At 41.6% G+C, this 22,424-nt stretch overlaps 1 protein-coding gene and 1 non-coding gene across 2 annotated transcripts in view; one reads left to right on the forward strand and one right to left on the reverse strand.

The window, feature by feature from the left end:
- The first annotated feature begins 38 nt into the window (after nt 1-38).
- LOC120867416 (centromere protein P) overlaps nt 39-22,424 on the forward strand; it is a 236,777-nt gene continuing 214,391 nt past the window's right edge. Inside the window, exon 1 of the mRNA XM_040245881.1 lies at nt 39-444. Within this exon, the coding sequence (XP_040101815.1) occupies nt 338-444 (107 nt within the window). The 5' untranslated portion in view covers nt 39-337. The remainder of the gene's footprint in view (nt 445-22,424) is intronic.
- Nucleotides 8,764-8,870, reverse strand: LOC120867984. The gene has a single exon (XR_005722106.1). It is a non-coding gene; the product is annotated as a U6 spliceosomal RNA (small nuclear RNA).

The following is a 22,424-nucleotide window of genomic DNA, read 5'->3' on the forward strand; positions in this document are numbered from 1 at the left end:
AGAAGCTCCCTCTTCAAGCGCTCGCGGAACCGCCTCTTCCGTGACTGGGGCTCCAAGCCGCCACCCGGTCGGGGTGGATAGCTGCTCCCTTGGGCTTCGAGAGGGATTTCAGCTCTCTTGAAGCGTAAAGACTGCTAGAGGACAGCTGTGGAAAAGTGCGCATGGATGGCAACTAGCCGGAGACGCTTGCGTGACCGAGTTATAGGCGCGGGAATTGCGCGTGGTTCCCTTGCCTCCCCCGCCGAGTTCTCTGAATGGTTCGCTCCAGGAGCGCGCGAGGCTTGAAGAGCCAGACCGGGCGCGCCCAAATCGGGCAGCTTCACGTCAGCACGGCTCCATGGATTCCCAGCGGGCAAAGGCCCGCGCCTTGGAAGCCGAGATCACTGCCTTGAGGCTGGCATGCATAGAGACACAGGCGCCCGGGGACGACGACTCTCAAATTCGGTACGTGGCATTCCTCAGACCTGGTGAGGTGGGTGACGCCCCGGACCTCCCCACAAACTTTTCCCGAGCACTTGACGTGGGCTGGAACTTATCTGTCACAACAGGGGTGAAAGTGGTAAGCCCACGCATGGGCCCCGTTGTAAACATATTACCATATATTGATTGATTAAATCGCAGTCATTTCGTTTCAAAGTATTCTCTTTCTCTTACTAGTAACACTCAGGGTGAATGTCTTGGTTGTCTCCTTAGAAATCTGCCTTTTACTGATGACGAGCAGTATCTAGTTGTTCAGCACCTCAGTCGTGTCCGACTCTTTACAGCACGCCAGGCTTTCCTGTCCTTCATCAACTCCTGGAGTTGCTTCATACTCATGTCCACTGAGTCAGTGATGCCATCCAACCATCTCGTCCTCTGTCGTCCTCTTCTCTGTCTTCAGTCTTTCCCAGCATCACGGTCTTTTCTAATGAGTCAGCTTTCTCATCAGGTGGCCAAAGTATTGGAGCTTCGGCCTCAGCATCAGTCCCTCCAATGAATATTCTGGGTTGATTTCCTTTAGGATTGACTGGTTGGATCTCCTTGCAGTCCAAGGGAGTCTCAAGAGTCTTCTCCAGCACCACAATTCAAAGACATCAGTTCTTCAGTGCTCAGCCTTTTTGATTGTCCAGCTCTCACATCCATACATGACTACTGGAAAAACCATAGCTTTGACTATATTGACCTTTGTAAGCAAAGTGATGTCTCTGCCTTTTAATATGCTGTCTAAGTTTGTCATAGCTTTTCTTCCAAGGAGCAAGTGTCTTTTAATTCCATGGCTACAGTCACTGTGCACAGTGATTTTGAAGCCCAAGAAAATAGTCTGTCACAGTTTCCACTGTTTCCCCGTCTATTTGCCATGAAGTGATGGGACCGGATGCCAGGATCTTCATTTTCTGAATGTTGAGTTTTAAGCCAGCTTTTTCACTCTTCTCTTTCACCTTCATCAAGAGGCTCTTCAGTTCCTCTTCACTTTCTGCTTTAAGAGTGGTGCCCTCTACATATCTGAGGTTATTGATATTTCTCCCAGCAATCTTGATTCCAGCTTGTGCTTCATCCCACCTGGCATTTCACATGATATACTCTGCATACAAGTTAAATAAGCAGGGTGACAATATACAGCCTTGACAATTTTGAAAATTGTTATTTTCAAACAATAGTCTGTTCGGTGTCTGGTTTTAACTATTGCTTCTTGACCTGTACAGGTTTCTCAGGAGGCAAGTAAGGTGGTCTGGTGTTCCCATCTCTTGTGAACCACACAGTCAAAGGCTTTAGTGTAGCCAATCAAGCAGAAATAGATGTTCTTCTGGAATTTTCTTGCTTTGTCTATGATCCAATAGATGTTGGCAGTTTGATCTCTGATTCCTCTGCCTTTTCTAAATCCAGCTTGAACATTTGGAAGTTCTTGGTTCACTTACTGTTGAAGCCTGGCTTGGAGAATTTTGAGCATTTCCTGGCCAGTATGTGAAATGAGTGCAATTGTGTGGTAGTTTGAACATTCTTTGAATTGCCCTTCTTTGGAATTGAAATGAAAACTGACCTTTTCCTGTCCTGTGGGCTCTGCTGATTTTTCCATATTTGCTGACACATTGAGTTCAGCACTTTCACAGCATCATCTTTTAGGATTTGAAATAGCTAAACTGAAATTCCATCACCTCCACTAGCTTTGTTCATAGTGATACTTCCTAAGGCTGACTTGACTTCACACTCCAAGATATATGGCTCTAGGTGACTGATCACACCTTTGTGGTTATCTGGGTCATGAAGATTTTTTTTGCATAGTTAAAGTTTTTTGTTTTTTTTTTGCGTAGGTCTGTGTATTCTTGTTCCCTTTTCTTAATATCTTCTGCTTCTGTTAGGTCTGTGCCATTTCTGACCTTTATTGAGCCCATCTTTGTATGAAATGGTCCCTTGGTATCTCTAATTTTCTTGAAGAGATCTCTATAGTCTTTCCCATTCTGTTGTTTTCCTCTATTTCTTTGCATTGGTCACTGAGGAAGGCTTTCTTATCTCTCCTTGCTACTCTTTGGAATTCTGCATTCAGATGGACATATCTTTGCTTTTCTCCTTTGCCTTTAGCTTCCCTTCTTTTCTTAGCTATTTATAAGGGCTCCTCAGACAAACATTCTGCCTTTTTGCATTTCTTTTTCTTGGGAATGATTTTGATCATCTCCTCTTGTACAGTATTATAAACCTCCATCTATAGTTTTTTAGGCACTCTGTCTATTAGATCTAATCCCTTGAATCTATTTGTCCCTTCCACTGTGTAATCATAAGGGATTTGATTTAGGTAATACTTGAATGGCCTAGGGGTTTTCTCTACTTTTCAATTTAAGTCTGGATTTTGCAATAAGGAGCTCATGATCTGAGCCACAGTAAGCTCCTCGGTCTTGTTTTTGCTGACTATATAGAGCTTCTTCATCTTTGGCTGCAAAGAATACAATCAATCTGATTTCAGTATTGACTATCTGGTGATGTCCATGTGTAGAGTCTTCTCGTGTCATTGAAAGAGGGTGTTTCCTATGACTAGTGTGTTCTCTTGGCAAAACTGTTAGCCTGTGCCCTGCTTCAGTTTGTTGTCCAAGGCCAAACTTGCCTGTTATTCCAGGTATCTCGTGACTTCCTCCTTTTGCATTCCAGTTCCTTATGATGAAAAGGACATCTTTTTTTGGTGTTAGTTCTAGAAAGTCTTGCAGGTCTTCATAGAACTGTTAACTTCAGCTTCTTCAGCATTAGTGATTGGGGCATAGACTTGGATTACTGTGATATTGAATGCTGTGCCTTGGAAATTCTGTCACTTTTGAGATTGCACCTGAGTACTGCATTTCACTCTCTTGTTGACTATGAGGGCTACTCTATTTCTTCCAAGGTATTCTTACCCCACAGTAGTAGATATAGTGGTCATCTGAATTGAATTCAACCATTGCTCTCCATTTAGTTCACTGATTCCTAAATTGTTGATGTTTTCTCTTGCCACATCCTCCTGTTTGACCACTTCCAATTTACCTTGATTCATGAACCTAACATTCCAGTTTCCTATGTGATATTGTTCTCTACAGCATTGAACCTTACTTCCACCACCAAACACATCCACAGCTGAGCATTGTTTCAGATTTGGCGCAGCCTTTTTATTTCTTCTGGAGCTATTTCTCTGTTCTTCTCTAGTAGTGTATTGGGCACCTCTTGACCTGGGGAATTCATCTTTCAGTGTTGTATCTTTTTGCCTTTTCATACTGTTTGTGGGGTTTTCAAGGCAAGAATACTGAAGTGGTCTGCTATTCCCTTCTCCAGTCGACCGCGTTTTGTCAGAACTCTCCACCGTGACTTGTCCATCTTGGGTGGCCCTACATAGCATGGCTCATAGTTTCATTGAGTTAGATAAGGTTGTGATCTATGTGATCAGTTTGGTTACTCTTCTGTGATTTTGGTTGTTTTTCTCTTTATGACTTACTTCGCTCTGTATAAAAGGTTCTAGGTTTATCTGCTTCACAAGAACTGACTCAAATTTGTTCCCTTTATACTTGAGTAATGTTTCATTGTATATATGTACCATGTCTTCTTTATCCATTCATCTGTTGATGGACATCTAGGTTGCTTCCATGTCCTAGCTACTGTAAACAGTGCTGCTCTGAACATTGGGGTGCATGTGTCTTTTTCATTTATGGTTTTCTCAAGGTATATATCTAATAGGGAGATTGCTGGGTCATGATAGTTTTATTCCTGGTTTTTAAGGAATCTCCATGTGTCTAGTCAAGGCTATGGTTTTTCCAGTGGTCATGTATGGATGTGAGAGTTGGACTGTGAAGAAAGCTGAGCGCCGAAGACTTGATGCTTTTGAACTGTGGTGTTGGAGAAGACTCTTGAGAGTCCCTTGGACTGCAAGGAGATCCAACCAGTCCATTCTGAAGGAGATCAGCCCTGGGATTTCTTTGGAAGAAATGATGCTGAAGCTGAAACTCCAGTACTTTGGCCACCTCATGCGAAGAGTTGACTCATTGGAAAAGACTCTGATGCTGGGAGGGATTGGGGGCAGGAGGAGAAGGGGATGACAGAGGATGAGATGGCTGGATGGCATCACTGACTCGATGGATGTGAGTCTGAGTGAACTCTGGCAGTTGGTGATGGACAGGGAGGCCTGGCATGCTGCGATTCGTGGGGTCACAAAGAGTTGGACACGACTGAGCGACTGAACTGAACTGAACTGATACTGTTCTCCATAGTGGCTGTATTGGATTACATTCCTACCAACTGTGTAAGAGGGTTCCCTTTACTCCACACCCTCCCTAGCATTTATTACTTGTAGATTTTTTGATGATGGCCATTCTGACTGATGTGAGGTGATACCTCCCCATAGTTTTGATTTGCAGTTCTCTAAAGAATGCTCAAACTACCTCACAATTGCACTCATCTCACATGCTAGTAAAGTAATGCTCAAAATTCTCCAAGCCAGGCTTCAGCAATACGTGAACCGTGAACTTCCTGATGTTCAAGCTGGTTTTAGAAAAGAGAGAGGAACCAGAGATCAAATTGCCAACATCTGCTGGATCATGGAAAAAACAAGAGTTTCAGAAAAACATCTATTTCTGCTTTATTGACTATGCCAAAGCCTTTGACTGTGTGAATCACGATAAACTGTGGAAAATTCTGAAAGAGATGGGAATACCAGACCACCTGACCTGCCTCTTGAGAAATCTGTATGCAGGTCAGGAAGCAACAGTTAGAACTGGACATGGAACAACAGACTGGTTCCAAATAGGAAAAGGAGTACGTCAAGGCTGTATATCGTCACCCTGCTTATTTAACTTATATGCAGAGTACATCATGAGAAACACTGGACTGGAGGAAACACAAGCTGGAATCAAGATTGCCAGGAGAAATATCAATAACCTCAGATATGCAGATGACACCACCCTTATGGCAGAAAGTGAAGAGGAACTAAAAAGCCTCTTGATGAAAGTGAAAGAGGAGAGTGAAAAAGTTGCTTAAAGCTCACCATTCCGAAAATGAAGATCATGGCATCTGGTCCCATCACTTCATGGGAAATAGATGGGGAAACAGTGGAAACAGTGTCAGACTTTATTTTGGGGTGCTCCAAAATCACTGCACAGGGTGACTGCAGCCATGAAATTAAAAGACGCTTACTCCTTGGAAGAAAAGTTATGACCAACCTAGATAGCATATTCAAAAGCAGAGATATTACTTTGCCGACTAAGGTCCGTCTAGTCAAGGCTATGGTTTTTCCAGTAGTCATGCATGGATGTGAGAGTTGGACTGTGAAGAAGGCTGAGCGCCAAAGAATTGATGCGTTTGAACTGTGGTGTTGGAGAAGACTCTTGAGAGTTTCTTGGACTGCAAGGAGATCCAACCAGTCCATTCTGAAGGAGATCAGCCGTAGGATTTCTTTGCAGGGAATGATGCTAAAGCTGAAGCTCCAGTACTTTGGCCACCTGATGCGAAGAGTTGACTCATTGGAAAAGACTTTGATGCTGGGAGGGATTGGGGGCAGGAGGAGAAGGGGACGACAGAGGATAAGATGGCTGGATGGTATCACTGACTCAATGGACGTGAGTCTGAGTGACCTCCGGGAGTTGGTGATGGACAGGGAGGCCTCTTAAAGAGGTGGGAATAACTGACCACCTTACCTGCCTCCTGAGAGAAGCCTGTATGTAGATCAGGAAACAATAGTTAGAATGGGACATGGAACAACAGACTGGTTCAAACTTGGGAAAGGAATCAGTCACGGCTGTGTACTGTTACCCTGCTTATTTAATTTCTATGCTGAGGACATCATGGAAAATGTAGTCTGAATGAATCAGAATTGGAATCAAGATTGCTGGGAGAAATATCAATAACCTCAGATAGGCACATGATAGCACCCTTAAAAGAAAAGAGGAACTACAGAGCCTCTTTATGAAAGTGAAATAGAGTGAAAAAGCTGGCATAAAACTCAACATTGAAAAAACTAAGATCATGGCATGTGATCCTATCACTTCATTGCAATAGATGGGAAAAAAGTGGAAACAGTGACAGACTTTATTTTCTTGGGCTCCACAATCACTGTGGATGGTGCTTAGCTATGATATTAAAAGACACTTGGAAAAAAAAAAAAAGATACTTGCTTCTTGGAAGAAAAGATATGACAGACCTAGACAGCATATTAAAAAGCAGAGATAGCTGTTTACCTACAAAGGTTTGCACAGTCAAAGCTGTGATTTTTCCAGTAGTCATATATGGATGTGAGCATTGATCATAAAGAAGACTGAGCACTGAAGAATCGATGTCTTCAAACTGTAGTGCTAGAGAAGGAAGAGTCTTGAGAGTCCCTAGGACTGCAAGATCAAACCAGTCAATCCTAAAGGAAATCAACTCTGAATATTCATTGGAAGGACTGATGCTGAAGCTGAAGCTTCAATACTTTGGCCACGTGATGTAAAGAACCAACTCATTGTAAAAGACCCTGATGCTGGGAAAGATTGAGGGCAGGAGGAGAAGGGGGTGACAGAATGAGCTGGTTAGAAAGCATCATCAACTCAATGAACATGAGTTTGAACAAACTCCTTGAGATGGTGAAGGACAGGGAAACCTGGTGTGCTGCAGTTCCTGGCGTCTCAGAGTTGGACATGACTGAGCAACTGAGCAGCAACTAGTAATTTTCTGGTGGCATCCTTAGAGTTCTCTATGTATAGTGTCATATCATCTGCAAACAGTGAAAGTTTTACTTCTTCTTTTCCAGTCTGAACTCCTTTAATTTCTTTTTCTTTCCTGATTATTGTGACTAGGACTTCCAAAACTATGTTGAATAATAGTGGCAAGAGTGGGCATCTCTCTTCCTGATCTTAGAGGAAATGCTTTCAGCTTTTCACCTTTCAGAAAAATGTTCTCTGTGGGTTTAATGTGTATGGCCTTTATGATGTTGAGGTATGTCCTTCTGTGCCTATTTTCTGTAGAATTTTTATCATAAATGGGTGTTTAATTTTTTCAAAACTTTATCTGCATCTATTGATGTAATCATATGGTTTTTATCTTTCAGTTTGTTAATATGGTGTATCACATTGCTTGATTTATTGTGTATAATGATGAATCCTTGCATGCTCAGGTTAAGGCCCTCTTGATCATGATATATAATCTTTTAATGTCTTGTTGGATTCTGTTCACTAGACTTTTCTCAAGGATTTTTGCATCTGTGTTCATCAGTGATATTGGCCTATAATTTTCTTGTGGTGTCTTTGTCTGGTTTTGGTATTAGGGTAATGATTATGGCACCCCACTCCAGCACTCTTGCCTGGAAAATCCCATGGACGGAGGAACCTGCGGGCCGCAGTCCATGGGGTTGCTAAGAGTCGGACATGACTGAGTGACTTCACTTTCACTTTTCACTTTCATGCATTGGAGAAGGAAATGGTAACCCACTCCAGTGTTCTTGCCTGGAGAATCCCAGGGCCGGTTGAGCCTCGTGGGCTGCCGTCTCTGGGGTCGCAGAGTCGGACACAATTGAAGTGACTTAGCAGCAGCAGCAGCAGTGTTACAGAATGGGTTGGGAATTTTCCTTCCTCTGCAATTTTCTAGCAGGATACATGTTAGCTCTTCTCTAAACTTTTGGTAGAATTAGGTGAGCTTTTTGAATTCATGTCACTCATCAAATATCAACATTTTTCACCATTATTTCTTCAAGTAGTCTCTCTTCCCCTTTTCCTCTTGCTTTTCCTACTGGTACTTCCTACTGGTACGAGGCATACATTGGTCCTTATGGTTGTGTCCCCACTAGTCCCTTGAGCTGTGTTCGCTTTTCTTCAGTGTTTTACTTCCTGTTCCTCAATCTCCATATCCATTATCTTCTCTTCAAGTTCACTGATTCATGCTTCTCTACTCTTAAATTTGCATTTGAATTCCTCTAGTGAAATTTTCATTTTGTTTATTATACTTTTCAGCTCCTGAAATTCTTTTGGTTTCTTTTTACACATCATTTTCTTAACTTTCTCCAGATCTTCCTCTATTTCTTTGAGTACCTTTAAGACTTCTATTTTAAAGTCTTTGTCTGATATATCTGCCAATAAGTCTTTTTTAAGGACAGGTTCATTTGAATATTTTTTTGCCTTTGAGTGTGCCATACTTTTTTTTTGTATGCTTTGTGATATTTTATTGAACACTGGACATTTTAATTTAATACTGTAGTAACTTTGGAAATCAGATTCTCCCCCTCTTCCCCAATATTTGTACTTTTTTGTTATTGTTTTAACTTTTTTTTGTTGTTATCTGTGCCTTATACTGTATTGAGCCATATCATTAAAAAACATAGAATGCCTCACAAATGTGTATGTCATCCTTATGCAGGGGGATTACTAGTCTTCTCTGTTTTGTTCCAAGTTTAGCATTTGTGCCACTGAAGTGAGAACTAATTATGTCTTTTCTGAGCTTTTCCACCATTTTCTAATTTTTCCCATGTATTTAGTTGGATTTTTGTGTGTCCTAGTCTTTAATGTCTGAATCCTAAAAAGGTAAGATAATGAAGATGGGAAACAAAAAGCAGCAGCTCTTTTAATATCCTTAAAGTTATCTCAGTCAGAGGGTAGGGGCTTGAAACAATAACTCGCCACCTCTTTGTCTGCATCTCTGTGATCAGAAGCAGCAATCAGCAATTGGAGCACATGTACCCAATATTTGGAGGACAGTCCTTTTTGCCCACTGTTGCTCCCCTAAGCTGTATGCAAACTGCTCCCAGAATATGTGCACAGCACCCTGCCATGTTTTTCAAGTAGGCATGGGTACTTACTGTACTAAGAGCTGAAATTGCCCCAAATTTACTGTATTTACATTTAAGCATTTTCTGTGAAGTTGCAAGCATTCAGCAGTCTCCTGAGTTCTAAAAAAGTTATATCAGACAGATTCTGCCTTGCAATTGCTGCCTAACTGGGAAGTAGATTCCTGGTTCTTCCTACTTTGCCATCTTCATAGAATCCTAGATCATTGACTTTTAAACTGAAGTCTTTGGATAGATTTGCTTTGAAAGAAAAAAAGCTTCTTGTGAACACCTAGTTTTGGGCAAAAAATATATGCTACTAGGCAAATATTGGAGAAGGCAATGGCACCCCACTCTAGTACTCTTCCGTGGAAAATCCCATGGACGGAGGAGCCTGGTGGGCTGCAGTCCATGGGGTCGCTAAGAGTCAGACACAACTGAGCAACTTCACTTTCACTTTTCACTTTCATGCATTGGAGAAGGAAATGGCAACCCACTCTAGTGTTCTTGCCTGGAGAATCCCAGGGACAGGGGAGCCTGGTGGGCTGCCATCTCTGGGGTCGCACAGAGTCAGACGCTACTGAAGCGACTTAGCAGCAGCAGCAGCAGCAAGGCAAATATGCAAATAATAAACTACAAAACCATAAAGCCTATAAACCCAGTTCATTCAAAATAACATCATTAATTGCAATGGACCAATGATATTTTGTTCAAAACAAATTACTATTGTGAACGAGTCTTTTTTCAGTTCATTTGCTCACTTGTGTCTGACGCTTTGCAACCCCATGGACTGCAGCACGCTAGGCTTCCCTGTACATCACATTAGGCTTCCCTGTACATCACCAACTGCCAGAGCTTGCTCAAACTCAATGTTCATCGAGTCAGTGATGCCATCCAATCATCTCATCCTCTGTCATCCCCTTCTCCTGCCTTCAGTCTTCCCAATATCAGGGTCTTTTCCAAAGAGTCAATTCTTCACATCAAGTGGCCGAAGTATTGGAGCTTCAGCTTTCTCCTTTTGCCACCTCTCCCACCCCACTACTCCTATGTTCTTTTCACCAAACTGTCTCTGCCTCTCCCCAGAGATTCCAGTTGGGCTAGAGGCTGAGCACCTTTGGGAACAACGTTTAAGGGAATGTGAGCACAATGCAAAGTGTCTTTAAAAGTATGTTGTGATATACACGTTTTGTAATTACCTTTTATGTTATTGATGTAACAACCAGTTGTAAAAAAACATTCCAGATAATTCTGTAGTTGTGAAGCAGCAGTCTAATCCTGTTCTCACTTTTGGAAGGTAATGTTTCGGCTTAATGCATATTGCCTTCTCCAGAGAGTAAGGGAAAAGGTTTGGGCCTGCCTTACTGAGAGCCTAGCAGCCCAGAGAAAGGCTCCATTTGGGGAAACCTCATTACTCTGTAAAAAGTACCTGCCAAACCAGAAAGATGATTCCAGGAGGAGTTAGCCCCAAAAAAACAAACAACAACAAAAAAATTGCTGTTCAGGTTTTCAGCTTTACGGTATCTTTGGACAAATTTATTTTTTTCTTTTTTCCTCAGAAGTGACAAACAATTACCATGGTGAAACCTCTGACACCAAATCTTTGTCCCAGCTCTACCCTGTTCCCAACTGCTCACAGAATGGATCATGTGCCCCTTATGTTGAAGTGACCACTTATTTGCTCTTCTGCCTCCTTGGAAGAAAGGAAGGAAAATTATGTTTTGCCACTAATTACAGTTCAGTTCAGTCGCTCAGTCGTGTCCAACTCTTTGCAAACCCATTATTCGCAGCACGCCAGGCCTCCCTGTCCATCACCATCTCCCGGAGTTCACTCAGACTCACGTCCATCGAGTCCGTGATGCCATCCAGCCATCTCATCCTGGGTCGTCCCCTTCTCCTTCTGCCCCAGTCCCTCCCAGCATCAGAGTCTTTTCCAATGAGTCACCTCTTTGCGTGAGGTAGCCAAAGTACTGGAGTTTCAGCTTTAGCATCATTACTTCCAAAGAAATCCCAGGGTTGATGTCCTTCAGAATGGACTGGTTGGATCTCCTTGCAGTCCCAGGGACTCTCAAGAGTCTTCTCCAACACCACAGTTCAAAAGCATCAAGTCTTCGGCGCTCAGCCTTCTTCATAGTCCAACTCTCACATCCATACATAACCACAGGAAAAACCATAGCCTTGACTAGACGGACCTTAGTCGGCAAAGTAATATCTCTGCTTTTGAATATGCTATCTAGGTTGGTCATAACTTTTCTTCCAAGGAGTAAGCGTCTTTTAATTTCATGGCTGCAATCACCATCTGCAGTGATTTTGGAGCCCCAAAAAATAAAGTCTGACACTGTTTCCACTGTTTCCCCATCTGTTTCCCATGAAGTGATGGGACCGGATGCCATGATCTTCGTTTTCTGAATGTTGAGCTTTAAGCCAACTTTTTCACTCTCCTCTCACTTTCATCAAGAGGCTTTTTAGCTCCTCTTCACTTTCTGCCATAAGGGTGGTGTCATCTGCACATCTGAGGTTATTGATATTTCTCCCAGCAATCTTGATTCTGGCTTGTGTTTCTTCCAGTCCAGCGTTTCTCATGATGTACTCTGCATATAAGTTAAATAAAGGGAAGTCGCTCAGTCATGTCCGACTCTTTGCGACCCCATGAACGGTAGCCTACCAGGCTCCACGATCCATGGGATTTTCCAGGCGAGAATACTGGAGTGGGCTGCCATTTCCTTCTCCAGGGGATCTTCCCAGCCAAGGGATCGAACCTGGGTCTCTTGCATTGCAGACAGACGCTTTACCATCTGAGCCACTAAGCATGGTGACAATAAACAGCCTTGACGTACTCCTTTTCCTATTTGGAACCAGTCTGTTGTTCCATGTCCAGTTCTAACTGTTGCTTCCTGACCTGCATACAGATTTCTCAACTGGCAGGTTAGGTGGTCTGGTATTCCCATCTCTTTCAGAATTTTCCACAGTTTATTGTGATCCACACAGTCAAAGGCTGTGGCATAGTCAATAAAGCAGAAATAGATGTTTTTCTGGAACTCTCTTGCTTTTTTCATGATCCAGCAGATGTTGGCAATTTGATCTCTGGTTCCTCTGCCTTTTCTAAAACCAGCTTGAACATTGGGGAGTTCACGGTTCACGTATTGCTGAAGCCTGGCTTGGAGAATTTTGAGCATTACTTTACTAGCATGTGAGATGAGTGCAATTGTGCGGTAGTTTGAGCATTCTTTTGCATTTCCTTTCTTTGGAATTGGAATGAAAACTGACCTTTTCCAGTCCTGTGGCCACTGCTGAGTTTTCCAAATTTGCTTGCATATTGAGTGCAGCACTTTCACAGCATCATCTTTCAGGATTTGAAACAGCTCAACTGGAATTCCATCACCTCCACTAGCTTTGTTCGTAGTGATGCTTTCTAAGGCCCACTTGACTTCATATTCCAAGATGTCTGGCTCTAGATTAGTGGTCACATCATCATGATTATCTGGGTTGTGAAGATCTTTTTTGTACAGTTCTTCCGTGTATTCCTGCCACGTCTTCTTAATATCTCCTGCTTCTGTTAGATCCATACCATTTCTGTCCTTTATCGAGCCCATCTTTGCATGAAATGTTCCCTTGATAGCTCTAATTTTCTTGAAGAGATCTCTCGTCTTTCCCATTCTGTTCTTTTCCTCTATTTCTTTGCATTGATCACTGAAGAAGGCTTTCTTATCTCTTCTTGCTATTCTTTGGAACTCTGCATTCAGATGCTTATATCTTTCCTTTTCTCCTTTGCTTTTCGCCTCTTTTTTTTTCACAGCTATTTGTAAGGCCTCCCCAGACAGTCATTTTGCTTTTTTGCATTTCTTTTCCGTGGGGATGGTCTTGATCCCTGTCTCATGTACAGTGTCACAAACCTCATTCCATAGTTCATCAGGCACTCTATCTATCAGATCTAGGCCCTTAAATCTATTTCTCACTTCCACTGTATAATCATAGATTTAGCCATATAAAATTCATCTCATCACCTTTTTCTTGGTCTGAAGCTTCTGTCTCTAAAAGTGCCATCTCATTGTGCTTTGTATTGGTTAGTGCTGGAGAAATCTTAAAAAGCTTATGTACAAAACTTTTAAAATTTTATATTGTTTTGGAACTTTGCTTCTTTGGGGTTGAGGCACACTGGTTACCCCTCTCTCTGCCTGTGAGAGCTCTGTAAAGTCTGTGGGCTAGCAGTGTGCTGATCTTTTATCCTTTATTTCTCTAACAAATCCCCCTTTTTTGATGAGGTTCCAGTGAGGTCTGTTAAGTGTGCATCCTGCGGCTTAATTGGCTTAAAATGTTCTCTCCTTTGGTGGGGTCTCTTTGGGGACCAATTGGGAGAAAAAAGAACCCAATAGTGTAACTGTTTTGATACTGAAAATTGATAAATGTCTTTTTGAAATAAAGAACCAGTCCATCCATCAGCTTCACCATCCATCCTTCCACTGAATGTTGAGCACTGATTTCCTTGGACTCACTGGTTAGATCTTGTAGTGCAACGGACTTTCAAGAGTTTTCTCCCCACTGCAGTGCAAGAACATCAGTTCCTCGGAGCTCAGCTCTCTTATGGTCCAACTCTCACATCCATACCTGACTACTCAAAAAACCATACCTTTGACTGGACGGACCTTTGTTGGCAAAGTAATGTCTCTCTTTTTAATATGCTGTCTAGGTTGGTCATAGTTTTTCTTCCAAGGAGTAAGCGTCTTTTATTTCATGGCTGTGGTTAACCATCTACAGTGATTTTGGAGCCTCCCAAAATAAAGTCTCTCACTGTTTCCATTGTTTCCCCATCAGTTTGCCATGGAATGATGAGACCAGATACCATGATCTTAGTTTTTTGAATGTTGAGTTTTAAGCCAGCTTTTTCACTCTCTTCTTTCACTTTCATCAAGAGGCTCTTTAGTTGTGCTTCACTTTCTGCCATAAGGGTGGTGTCATCTGTGTATCTGAGATTATTGATATTTCTCCCAGTAATCTTGATTCCTGCTTGTGCTTCATCGAACCCGGCATTTTGCATGATGTACTCTGCATATAAGTTAAATAAGCAGGGTGACAATACACAACCTTGATGTGCTCAATTCCCAATTTTGAAACAGTCTGTTGTTCCATGTCAGGTTCTAACTGTTGCTTCTTGACCTGCACCGATTTCTCAGGAGGCAGGTAAGGTGGTCTGGTATTCCCCATCTCTTAAAGGATTTTCTAAAGTTTGTTGTGATCTGCACAAAGGCTTTGGTGTAATCAGTAAGGCCAAAGTAGATGTTTTTCTGGAACTCACTTGCTTTTTCAATGATCCAGCAGATGTTGGCACTTTAATCTCTGGTTCTTCTGCCTTTTCTAAATCCAGCTTGAACATTTGGAAGTTCATGGTTCACATACTATTGAAGCCTGGCTTGGAGAATTTTGAGCATTACTTTGCTAGCATGTGAGATGAATGCAATTGTGTGGTAGTTTGAGCATTCTTTCCTCTGGAGAAGGAAATGGCAACCCACTCCAGGACTCCTGCCTGGAAAATCCCATGGTTGGAGGAGCATTGTAGGCTACAGTATGGGGTCGCAAAGAGTTGGACATGACTGAGCGACTTCACTTTCACTTTCACTTTGAGCATTCTTTGGCATTGGGATTGGAATGAAAACTCACTTTTTGCAATCCTGTGGCCACTGCTGAGTTCCCAATTTTGCTGGCATATTCAGTGCAGCACATTCACAGCATCACCTCAACAAGAAGAAAAAGCCCTATGCTAATTAAGACTTTCAAAATACTCCAAAACTCTCTGTGCTGTTTATGGTTGAGAGGTAGTAAACAATCATGTGGTAGTGGCAGGAGTATGGATAATCCTGTCACACAAGCTAGTCTGTCAGCAGAGAGGTTTGACCTGAAACACCCTTGTCACACCCAGGGTAGGGAATTAGCAGCAATTATTGGCACAACAAATGAAAAACTTTCACCAATATAATTCCTAACCAACCCACTGTACTGATAATTTCCAACTCCCCCCAAAAATTGCCTTTAGTAAGTCTAAAACATCTCGTGCCTCTCAGGTTGGGAGGCTGTAAACAATCACATGTGGCCTGACGAACCTATACAGGCGAGCTAGATAACCTTCAGAGGAGTCCGTAAGCTGAAACACTCTTGTCACACCCAAGAATTTTTATTGCCTTGGAACTGCACGTTTACTCCTTCTCCGAGAAAAACGGTTATGGGGGAGAGCATAAAACAGACTCTGGTTTTGGGGTAGATGCTCAGGAACAGGGGATTTCCTGAGGCTTGATCACGCCTTTGCGTATGCCAAGCCTCCTTCCTCATGACCCTTGCCATGGGCGGAGTTCCTCACGCTGGACCCCGGCACATCACCTTTTAGGATTAGAAATAGCTCAACTGGAATTCTGTCACCTCCTCTAGCTTTGTTGGTAGTGATGCTTCCTAATGCCCACTCGACTTCTCATTCCAGGATGTCTGGCTCTAGGTGAGTGATCACACCATTGTGGTATCTGGGTCATGAAGATCTTTTTTGTGTAGTTTTTCTGTGTATTCTTGCCACCTCTTCTAATATCTTCTGCTTCTGTTAGGTCAGTAAGATTTCTTCCATGATCTTTTTTGTATAGTTCTTTTGTGTATTCTTGCCACCTCTTCTTAATATCTCCTGCTTCTGTTAGCTCCATACCATTTCTGTTAGGTCTTTTATTGTGCCCATCTTTGCATGAAATGTTTCCTTGGTATCTCTAATTTTCTTGAAGAGATCTCTAGTCTTTCCCATTCTGTTATTTTCCTCTATTTCTTTGTATTGATCACTGAGGAAGACTTTCTTATCTCTCCTTGCTATTCTGTGGATTTCTGCATTTAGATGGATATATCTTTGTTTTTCTCCTTTGCTTTAGCTTCTCTTCTTTTCTCAGCTATTTATAAGGCCTCCTCAGACAACCATTTTGCCTTTCTGCATTTCTTTTTCTTGGGTATGGAATTGATCACTGCCTACTGTACAATGTCATGAACCTCCATCCATGGCTCTTCAGGCCTTCCGTCTATCAGATCTAATCCCTTGAATCTATTTGTCACTTCCACTGTATAATTGTAAGGGATTTGATTTAGGTCATACCTGAAGAGTCTAGTGGTTTTCCCTACTTTCTTCAATTTAAGTCTGAGTTTTTCAATAAGGAATTCATGATCTGATCCATGGTCAACTCCTGGTCTCGTTTTGCTGACTATATAGAGCTTCTCCATCTTCGAATGCAAAGAATATAATCAATAAGATTTTAGTATTGACCATCTGATGATGTCCATGTGTAGTCTACTCTTGTGTCTTTGAAAGAGGGTGTTGAGAACCATGGCGTTCTCTTGGCAAAACTCTGTTAGCCTTTGCCCTGCTTCATTTTGTATTCCAAGGCCAAATTTGCTTGGTATCCCTTGACTGCCTCCTTTTGCATTCTAGTCCCCTATGATGAGAAGGATATCTTTTTTGGGTGTTCTACAAGGTCTAGAAGGTCTTGTAGATCTTCATAGATCCGTTCAACTTGAGGTTCTTCAGCAGTACTGGTTGAGGCGTAGGCTTGGATTACTGTGATTTCCAATGTGATATCTTTTTTTCCCCCTGGTATTATATATAATATAAAACTTGCCATTGTAACCCTTTTAAAGTATATAGTTTAGTGCATAGTATTATACAATCATCCATCTCTAAAATGATTTCCCTGTCCTGAAGAGAAACTTTGTACCCTTTAACCAATAACTCCCTAGTTTTGCTTTTCTCAGCCACAACTTCTTTCTGGAGTTCTGCATGTCTGTCCTTTAATGTGATTACTTAGTTCTTTTTATCAGTTTTCATTCATAGTTTGCTGTGACGTTGTTTAATATTCACTTGGAAGGAACTCATTTATATGCAGATTACCTCTCTTCTTTTTTCATTAGCTTTATCTATTTAATTTTTAGAAATCAAACCATGATAGTAAATACAAAAGAGAGTCAGTTCAGTTCAGTTGCTCGGTCATGTCTGACTCTTTGCGACCCCATGGACTGCAGCACGCCAACCCTCCTTGTCCATCACCAACTCCCGGAGCTTACTCAAACTCATGTCCATTGAGTCGGTGATACCATCCAACCATCTCATCTTCTGTTGTCCCCTTCTCCTCCCGCCTTCAATCTTTCCCAACATCAGGGTCTTTTCAAATGAGTCAGTTCTTTGCATCAGGTCGCCAAAGTATTGGAGTTTCAGCTTTAGCATCAGTCCTTCCATTGAACACCCAGGACTGATTTTCTTCAGGATGGACTGGTTGGATCACCTTGCTGTCCAAGAGACTCTCAAGAGTCTTCTCCTACATCAAAGTTCAAAAGCATCAATTCTTCAGCACTTAGCTTTCTTTGGAGTCCAATTCTCACATCCATACATGACTATTGGAAAAACCATAGCTTTGACTAGACAGACCATTTTTTGCGAAGTAATGTCTCTGCTTTTTAATATGCTGTCTAGGTTGGTCATAGCTTCTCTTCCAAGGAGCAAAGGTCTTTTAATTTCATGACTGAGTCACCATCTACAGTGATTTTTGAGCCCCAGAAAATAAAGTCTTGCACTGTTTCCATTATTCCCATTCTATTATTTTCCACTATTTCTTTGCACTGATCACTGAGGAAGGTTTTCTTATCTCTTCTTGCTTTTTCCTTGGATCTCTGCGTTCAAATGGGTATATATTTCCTTTTCTCCTTTGCCTTTCACTTCTCTTCTATTTTCAGGTATTTGTAAGGCCTCCTCAGACAACCATTTTGCCTTTTTGCATTTTTTTTCCTTTCGGATGGTCTTGGCCACTGCCTACTGTACAATGCCATAAACCTCCATCCATAGTTCTTCAAGGTCTCTGTCTATCAGATTAATCTCTTGAGTCTATTTGTCACTTCCACTGTATAATCATAAGGCATCTGATTTAGGTTATATCTGAATGATCTACTGGTTTTCCCTACTTTTTTCAATGTAAGTCTGAATTTTTGTAATAGGAGTTCATGATCTGAGCCACAGTCAGCTCCCAGTCTTGTTTTTGATGACTGTATAGAGCTTCTCCATCTTTGGCTGCAAAGAATATAATCAATCTGATTTTGATATTGACCATCTGGTGATGTCCATGTGTAGCTCTTATGTTGTTGGAAGAGGGTGTTTGCTATGACAAGTGTATTCTCTTGGCAAAACCCTGTTAGAAGCGAAAAAGAACTAAAGAGCCTCTTGATGAAAGTGAAAGGGGAGAGTCAAAAAGTTGGCTTAAAACTCAACATTCAGAACAGTAAGATCATGGCGTCCAGTCCCATGACTTCATGGCAAATAGATGGGGAAACCAAAAAAAAGAGAGTATTCATCTCAAATGACATAGTGCTATTTTCTCTTAGAAAAGAAGAGAAGCCAAGGGTGAAGAAGAATGGGAAAGATCTACCCAACTGAATGCAGAGTTCTGGAGAATAGTAAGGAGAGATAAGAAAGCCTTCTTAGGTGAACAATGCAAAGAAATAGAGGAAAACAATAGAATAGGAAAGCTAGACCTCTCCAAGGAAATTGAACATAACAAGGGAACATTTGATGCAAAGGTGGGCCCCTTGAGCCAGACATCCTGGAATGTGAAGTCAAGGGGTCCTTAGGAAGCATTACTATGAACAAAACTAATGGAGATGCTGGAATTCCAACTGAGCTATTTCAAATCCTATAAGTATGCTGTTAAAGTGCTGTATTCAGCATGTCAGCAAATTTGGAAAACTCAGCAGTGGCACAGGACTGGTAAAAATCAGTTTTCTTTCCAATCCCAAAGAAACACAAGGCCAAAGAGTGTTCAAACTACCATACAATTATGCTCATTTCGCATCCTAGGAAAGTGAAAGTCACTCAGTTGTCCAACTTTTTGCAACCCTCATGGACTGTAGCCCACCAATATCCTCTGTCTGTGGGATTCTCCAGAAAAGAATACTGAAGTGGGTAGCCATGCTCTTCTCTAGATTGGTTTCTTAAAAGGATCATTAACCTAAATTTCTGGTTAATTTCTCCAGGCCACATACTAGAGTAGTAACCATTCCCTTCTCCAGGAGATCTTCCCAACTCAAGGATCAAACCCAGGTCTCCGGTGTTGCTGGTGGATTCTTTTCTGTCTGAGTCACCATGGGAGCCCAAGAATACTGGAGAGGGTAGCCTATCCCTTCTCGAAGTGATCGTCCCAACCCAGGAATCAAATCAGAGTCTTCTGCATTGCAGGCAGATTCTTTACCAGCTGAGCTACCAAGGAAGCTCACATGCTAGCGAGGTAGCTCAAAATCCTTCAAGCTAGGCTTCAGCAGTACATGAACTGAGAACTTCCCGACATACTAGCTGGATTTAGAAAAGGGAGAGGAACCAGCGATCAAACTGCCAACATTCATTGGATCATAGATAAAGCAAGAGAATTCCAGAAAAACAGCTACTTCTGCTTGCCAATACACATAGACATTTCACAGGTTTGATCCCTGGGTCAGGAAGATATCTTGGAGAAGAGTATGACAACACACTCCAGTATTCTTGCCTGGATAATTCCATGGGCAGAGGAGCCTGGTGGTCTATTGTCCATAGAGTTGCAAAGAGTCAGACAGAACTGAAGCAACATAGGACTGGAGCACTCTGCTTCATTAAGTACACTAAAGCCTTTGACTGTGTGGATCACAAGAAACTGGAAAATTTTTAATGAGTTGGGAATACCAGACCACCTTTACCTGCCTCCTGAGAAACCTGTATGTAGGTCAAGAAGCAACAATTAGAACCAGACATGGAACAACAGACTGGTTCAGAATTGGGAAAGGAGTCTGTCAAGGTTGTGTATTGTCACCCTGCTTATTTAACTTAGATGCAGAGTACATCATGCAAAGTGCCAGTCTGGATGAAACACAAGCTGGACTCAAGGTTGCTAGGAGAAATGTCAGTAACCTCAGATATGCAGATGACACCACCCTTATGACAGAAAGCAAAGAGGAACTGAAGAGTCTCTTGATGAAAGTGAAAGAGAAGAGTGAAAAAGCTGATTTAAAAACTCAGCATTCTAAAAATGAAGATCCTAGCTTCTGGTCCCATCACTTCATGGCAAATAGATGGGGAAACAATGGAAACTGTGACACTTTATTTTCTTGGGCTCCAAAATCACTGTGAACATTGACTGCAACCATGAAATTAAAAGAGGCTTGTTCCTTGGAAGAAAAGGTATGACTAACCTAGACAGCATGTTTTAAAGCAGAGACGTTACTTAAATCAGTCCTTAGTATTCATTGGAAGGACAGATTTTATTTTTTCTTGGGCTCCAAAATCACTGTGAACATTGACTGCAGCCATGAAATTAAAAGATGCTTGCTCTTACATAAATCATAGCAAGATCCTTTATGACCCACCTCCTAGAATAATGGAAATAAAAGCAAAAATATATAACTGGTACCTAATTAAGCTTAAAAGCTTCTGCACAGCAAAGGAAACTATAAATAAGGTAAAAAGGCAGCCCTCAGAATGGAAGAAAATAATCAATATGAAACAACTAACAAAGAATTAATTTCCAAAATATACAAGGAGCTCATACAACTCAATAGCAGAAAAACAAACAACCCAATTAAAGAGTGGACAAAACACCTAAATAGGCATTTCTCCAAAAAAGACATACATACATAGATATGGCTAATAAACATATGAAGAGGTGCTCAACATCACTCATTATTATAGAAATGCAAATCAAAACTACAGTGACATATTAGTTCAACCCAACATTGGAAAAAACCTTGATGCTGGAAAAGATTGAGGACAGAAGGAGAAGAGTCTGTTAGAGTATGAGATGGTTGGATGACATCACCAGCTCAATGGCCATTAGTTTGAGCAAACTCTGGGAGATAGTGAAGGACAGGGAAACCTATTGTGCTACAGTCCGTTGGGTCACAGAGAGTTGAACATGACTGAGCAACTGAACGATATCAAGTTCAATCTACCTTGCAGATAGAAGAGAGATGATGGAAAGTCTGATTCACAAGTACTGGCCTGAAAGAGCTGAGATTAATCATTAAACATTCTTCTAGAATGAGAGGATGCATATTTCCAAGAGCAGAGGCAAGACTGTGAAGATTTTCTTCTGACATTGGAGACAAGATGCATTGACAATGAGAGACCCAAGATGTAAAATGAGAATCAGGATAATCATGCCCCAGAAGGCAAGGAAAGTATGTTGTGAGACAGTGGAAGTCAACAGTGTAGAAATGTGGCTGATAAAGGATTACAAAAAATAAAATACAATTTAATGTAATTATTTGCTGAAATTTTACTCTTTTTCAAGGAAAATAAAGCTACATATTCTCAATGAAGAATATCTGATTACAGTGTTGTTTAGAGATCATGCTGTTATTCCTCTGGAACTTTTACCCCCATACTCTTCAATGTCCCAAGAATATCTTTCTTAGTATAAAATGCCCTGTGATACTCCACTTGTTTAAGAAGCTAAAGATTTATTATTTCATCATATCTTTTTAAACAGTTTGAAATGTCCTGGGATAGCAGATACTTAGGTTAGAACACTTAAAATATTCCAACCTAAACAGACATTTTAATTCTGCAAAATGTTCCTATTATAATTTATTTTATCAGTTCAGTTCAGTCACTCAGTTGTGGCCGACTCTTTGTGATCCCATGGACTGCAGCACTCCAGGCTTCCCTGTCTATCACCAACTCCTGGAGGTTACTTAAACTCATGTCCATCGAGTCGGTGATGCCATCTAACCATCTCATCCTCTGTCGTCCCTTTCTCCTCCTGCCTTCAATCTTTCTCAGCATTAGGGTCCTTTCCAATGAGTCAAGTCTTCCCATCAAGTGGCCAAAGTATTGGCATTTCAGCTTCAGCATCAGTCCTTCCAATGACTATTTCCTTTAGGATAGACTGGACGGGTCTCCTTGCAGTCCAAGGGACTCTCAAGAGTCTTCTCCAGCACCACAATTCAATAGCACCAATTCTTTGGTGCTCAGCCTTCTTTATGATTCAACTGTCACATCCATACATGACTATTGGACAAACCATAGCCTTGACTAGACGGACCTTTGTTGGCAAAGTAATGTGTCTGCTTTTTAATATGCTGTCTAGGTTGGTGGTAGTTTTTCTTCCAGGGAGCAAGCATCTTTTAATTTCATGGCTGCAGTCACTGTGCACAGTGATTCTGGAGCCCAAGAAAATAAAAGTCTCTCACC

The sequence above is a fragment of the Oryx dammah genome, unplaced genomic scaffold, assembly GCF_014754425.2.
Source record: "Oryx dammah isolate SB20612 unplaced genomic scaffold, SCBI_Odam_1.1 HiC_scaffold_1, whole genome shotgun sequence".
Taxonomy (NCBI): domain Eukaryota; kingdom Metazoa; phylum Chordata; class Mammalia; order Artiodactyla; family Bovidae; genus Oryx; species Oryx dammah.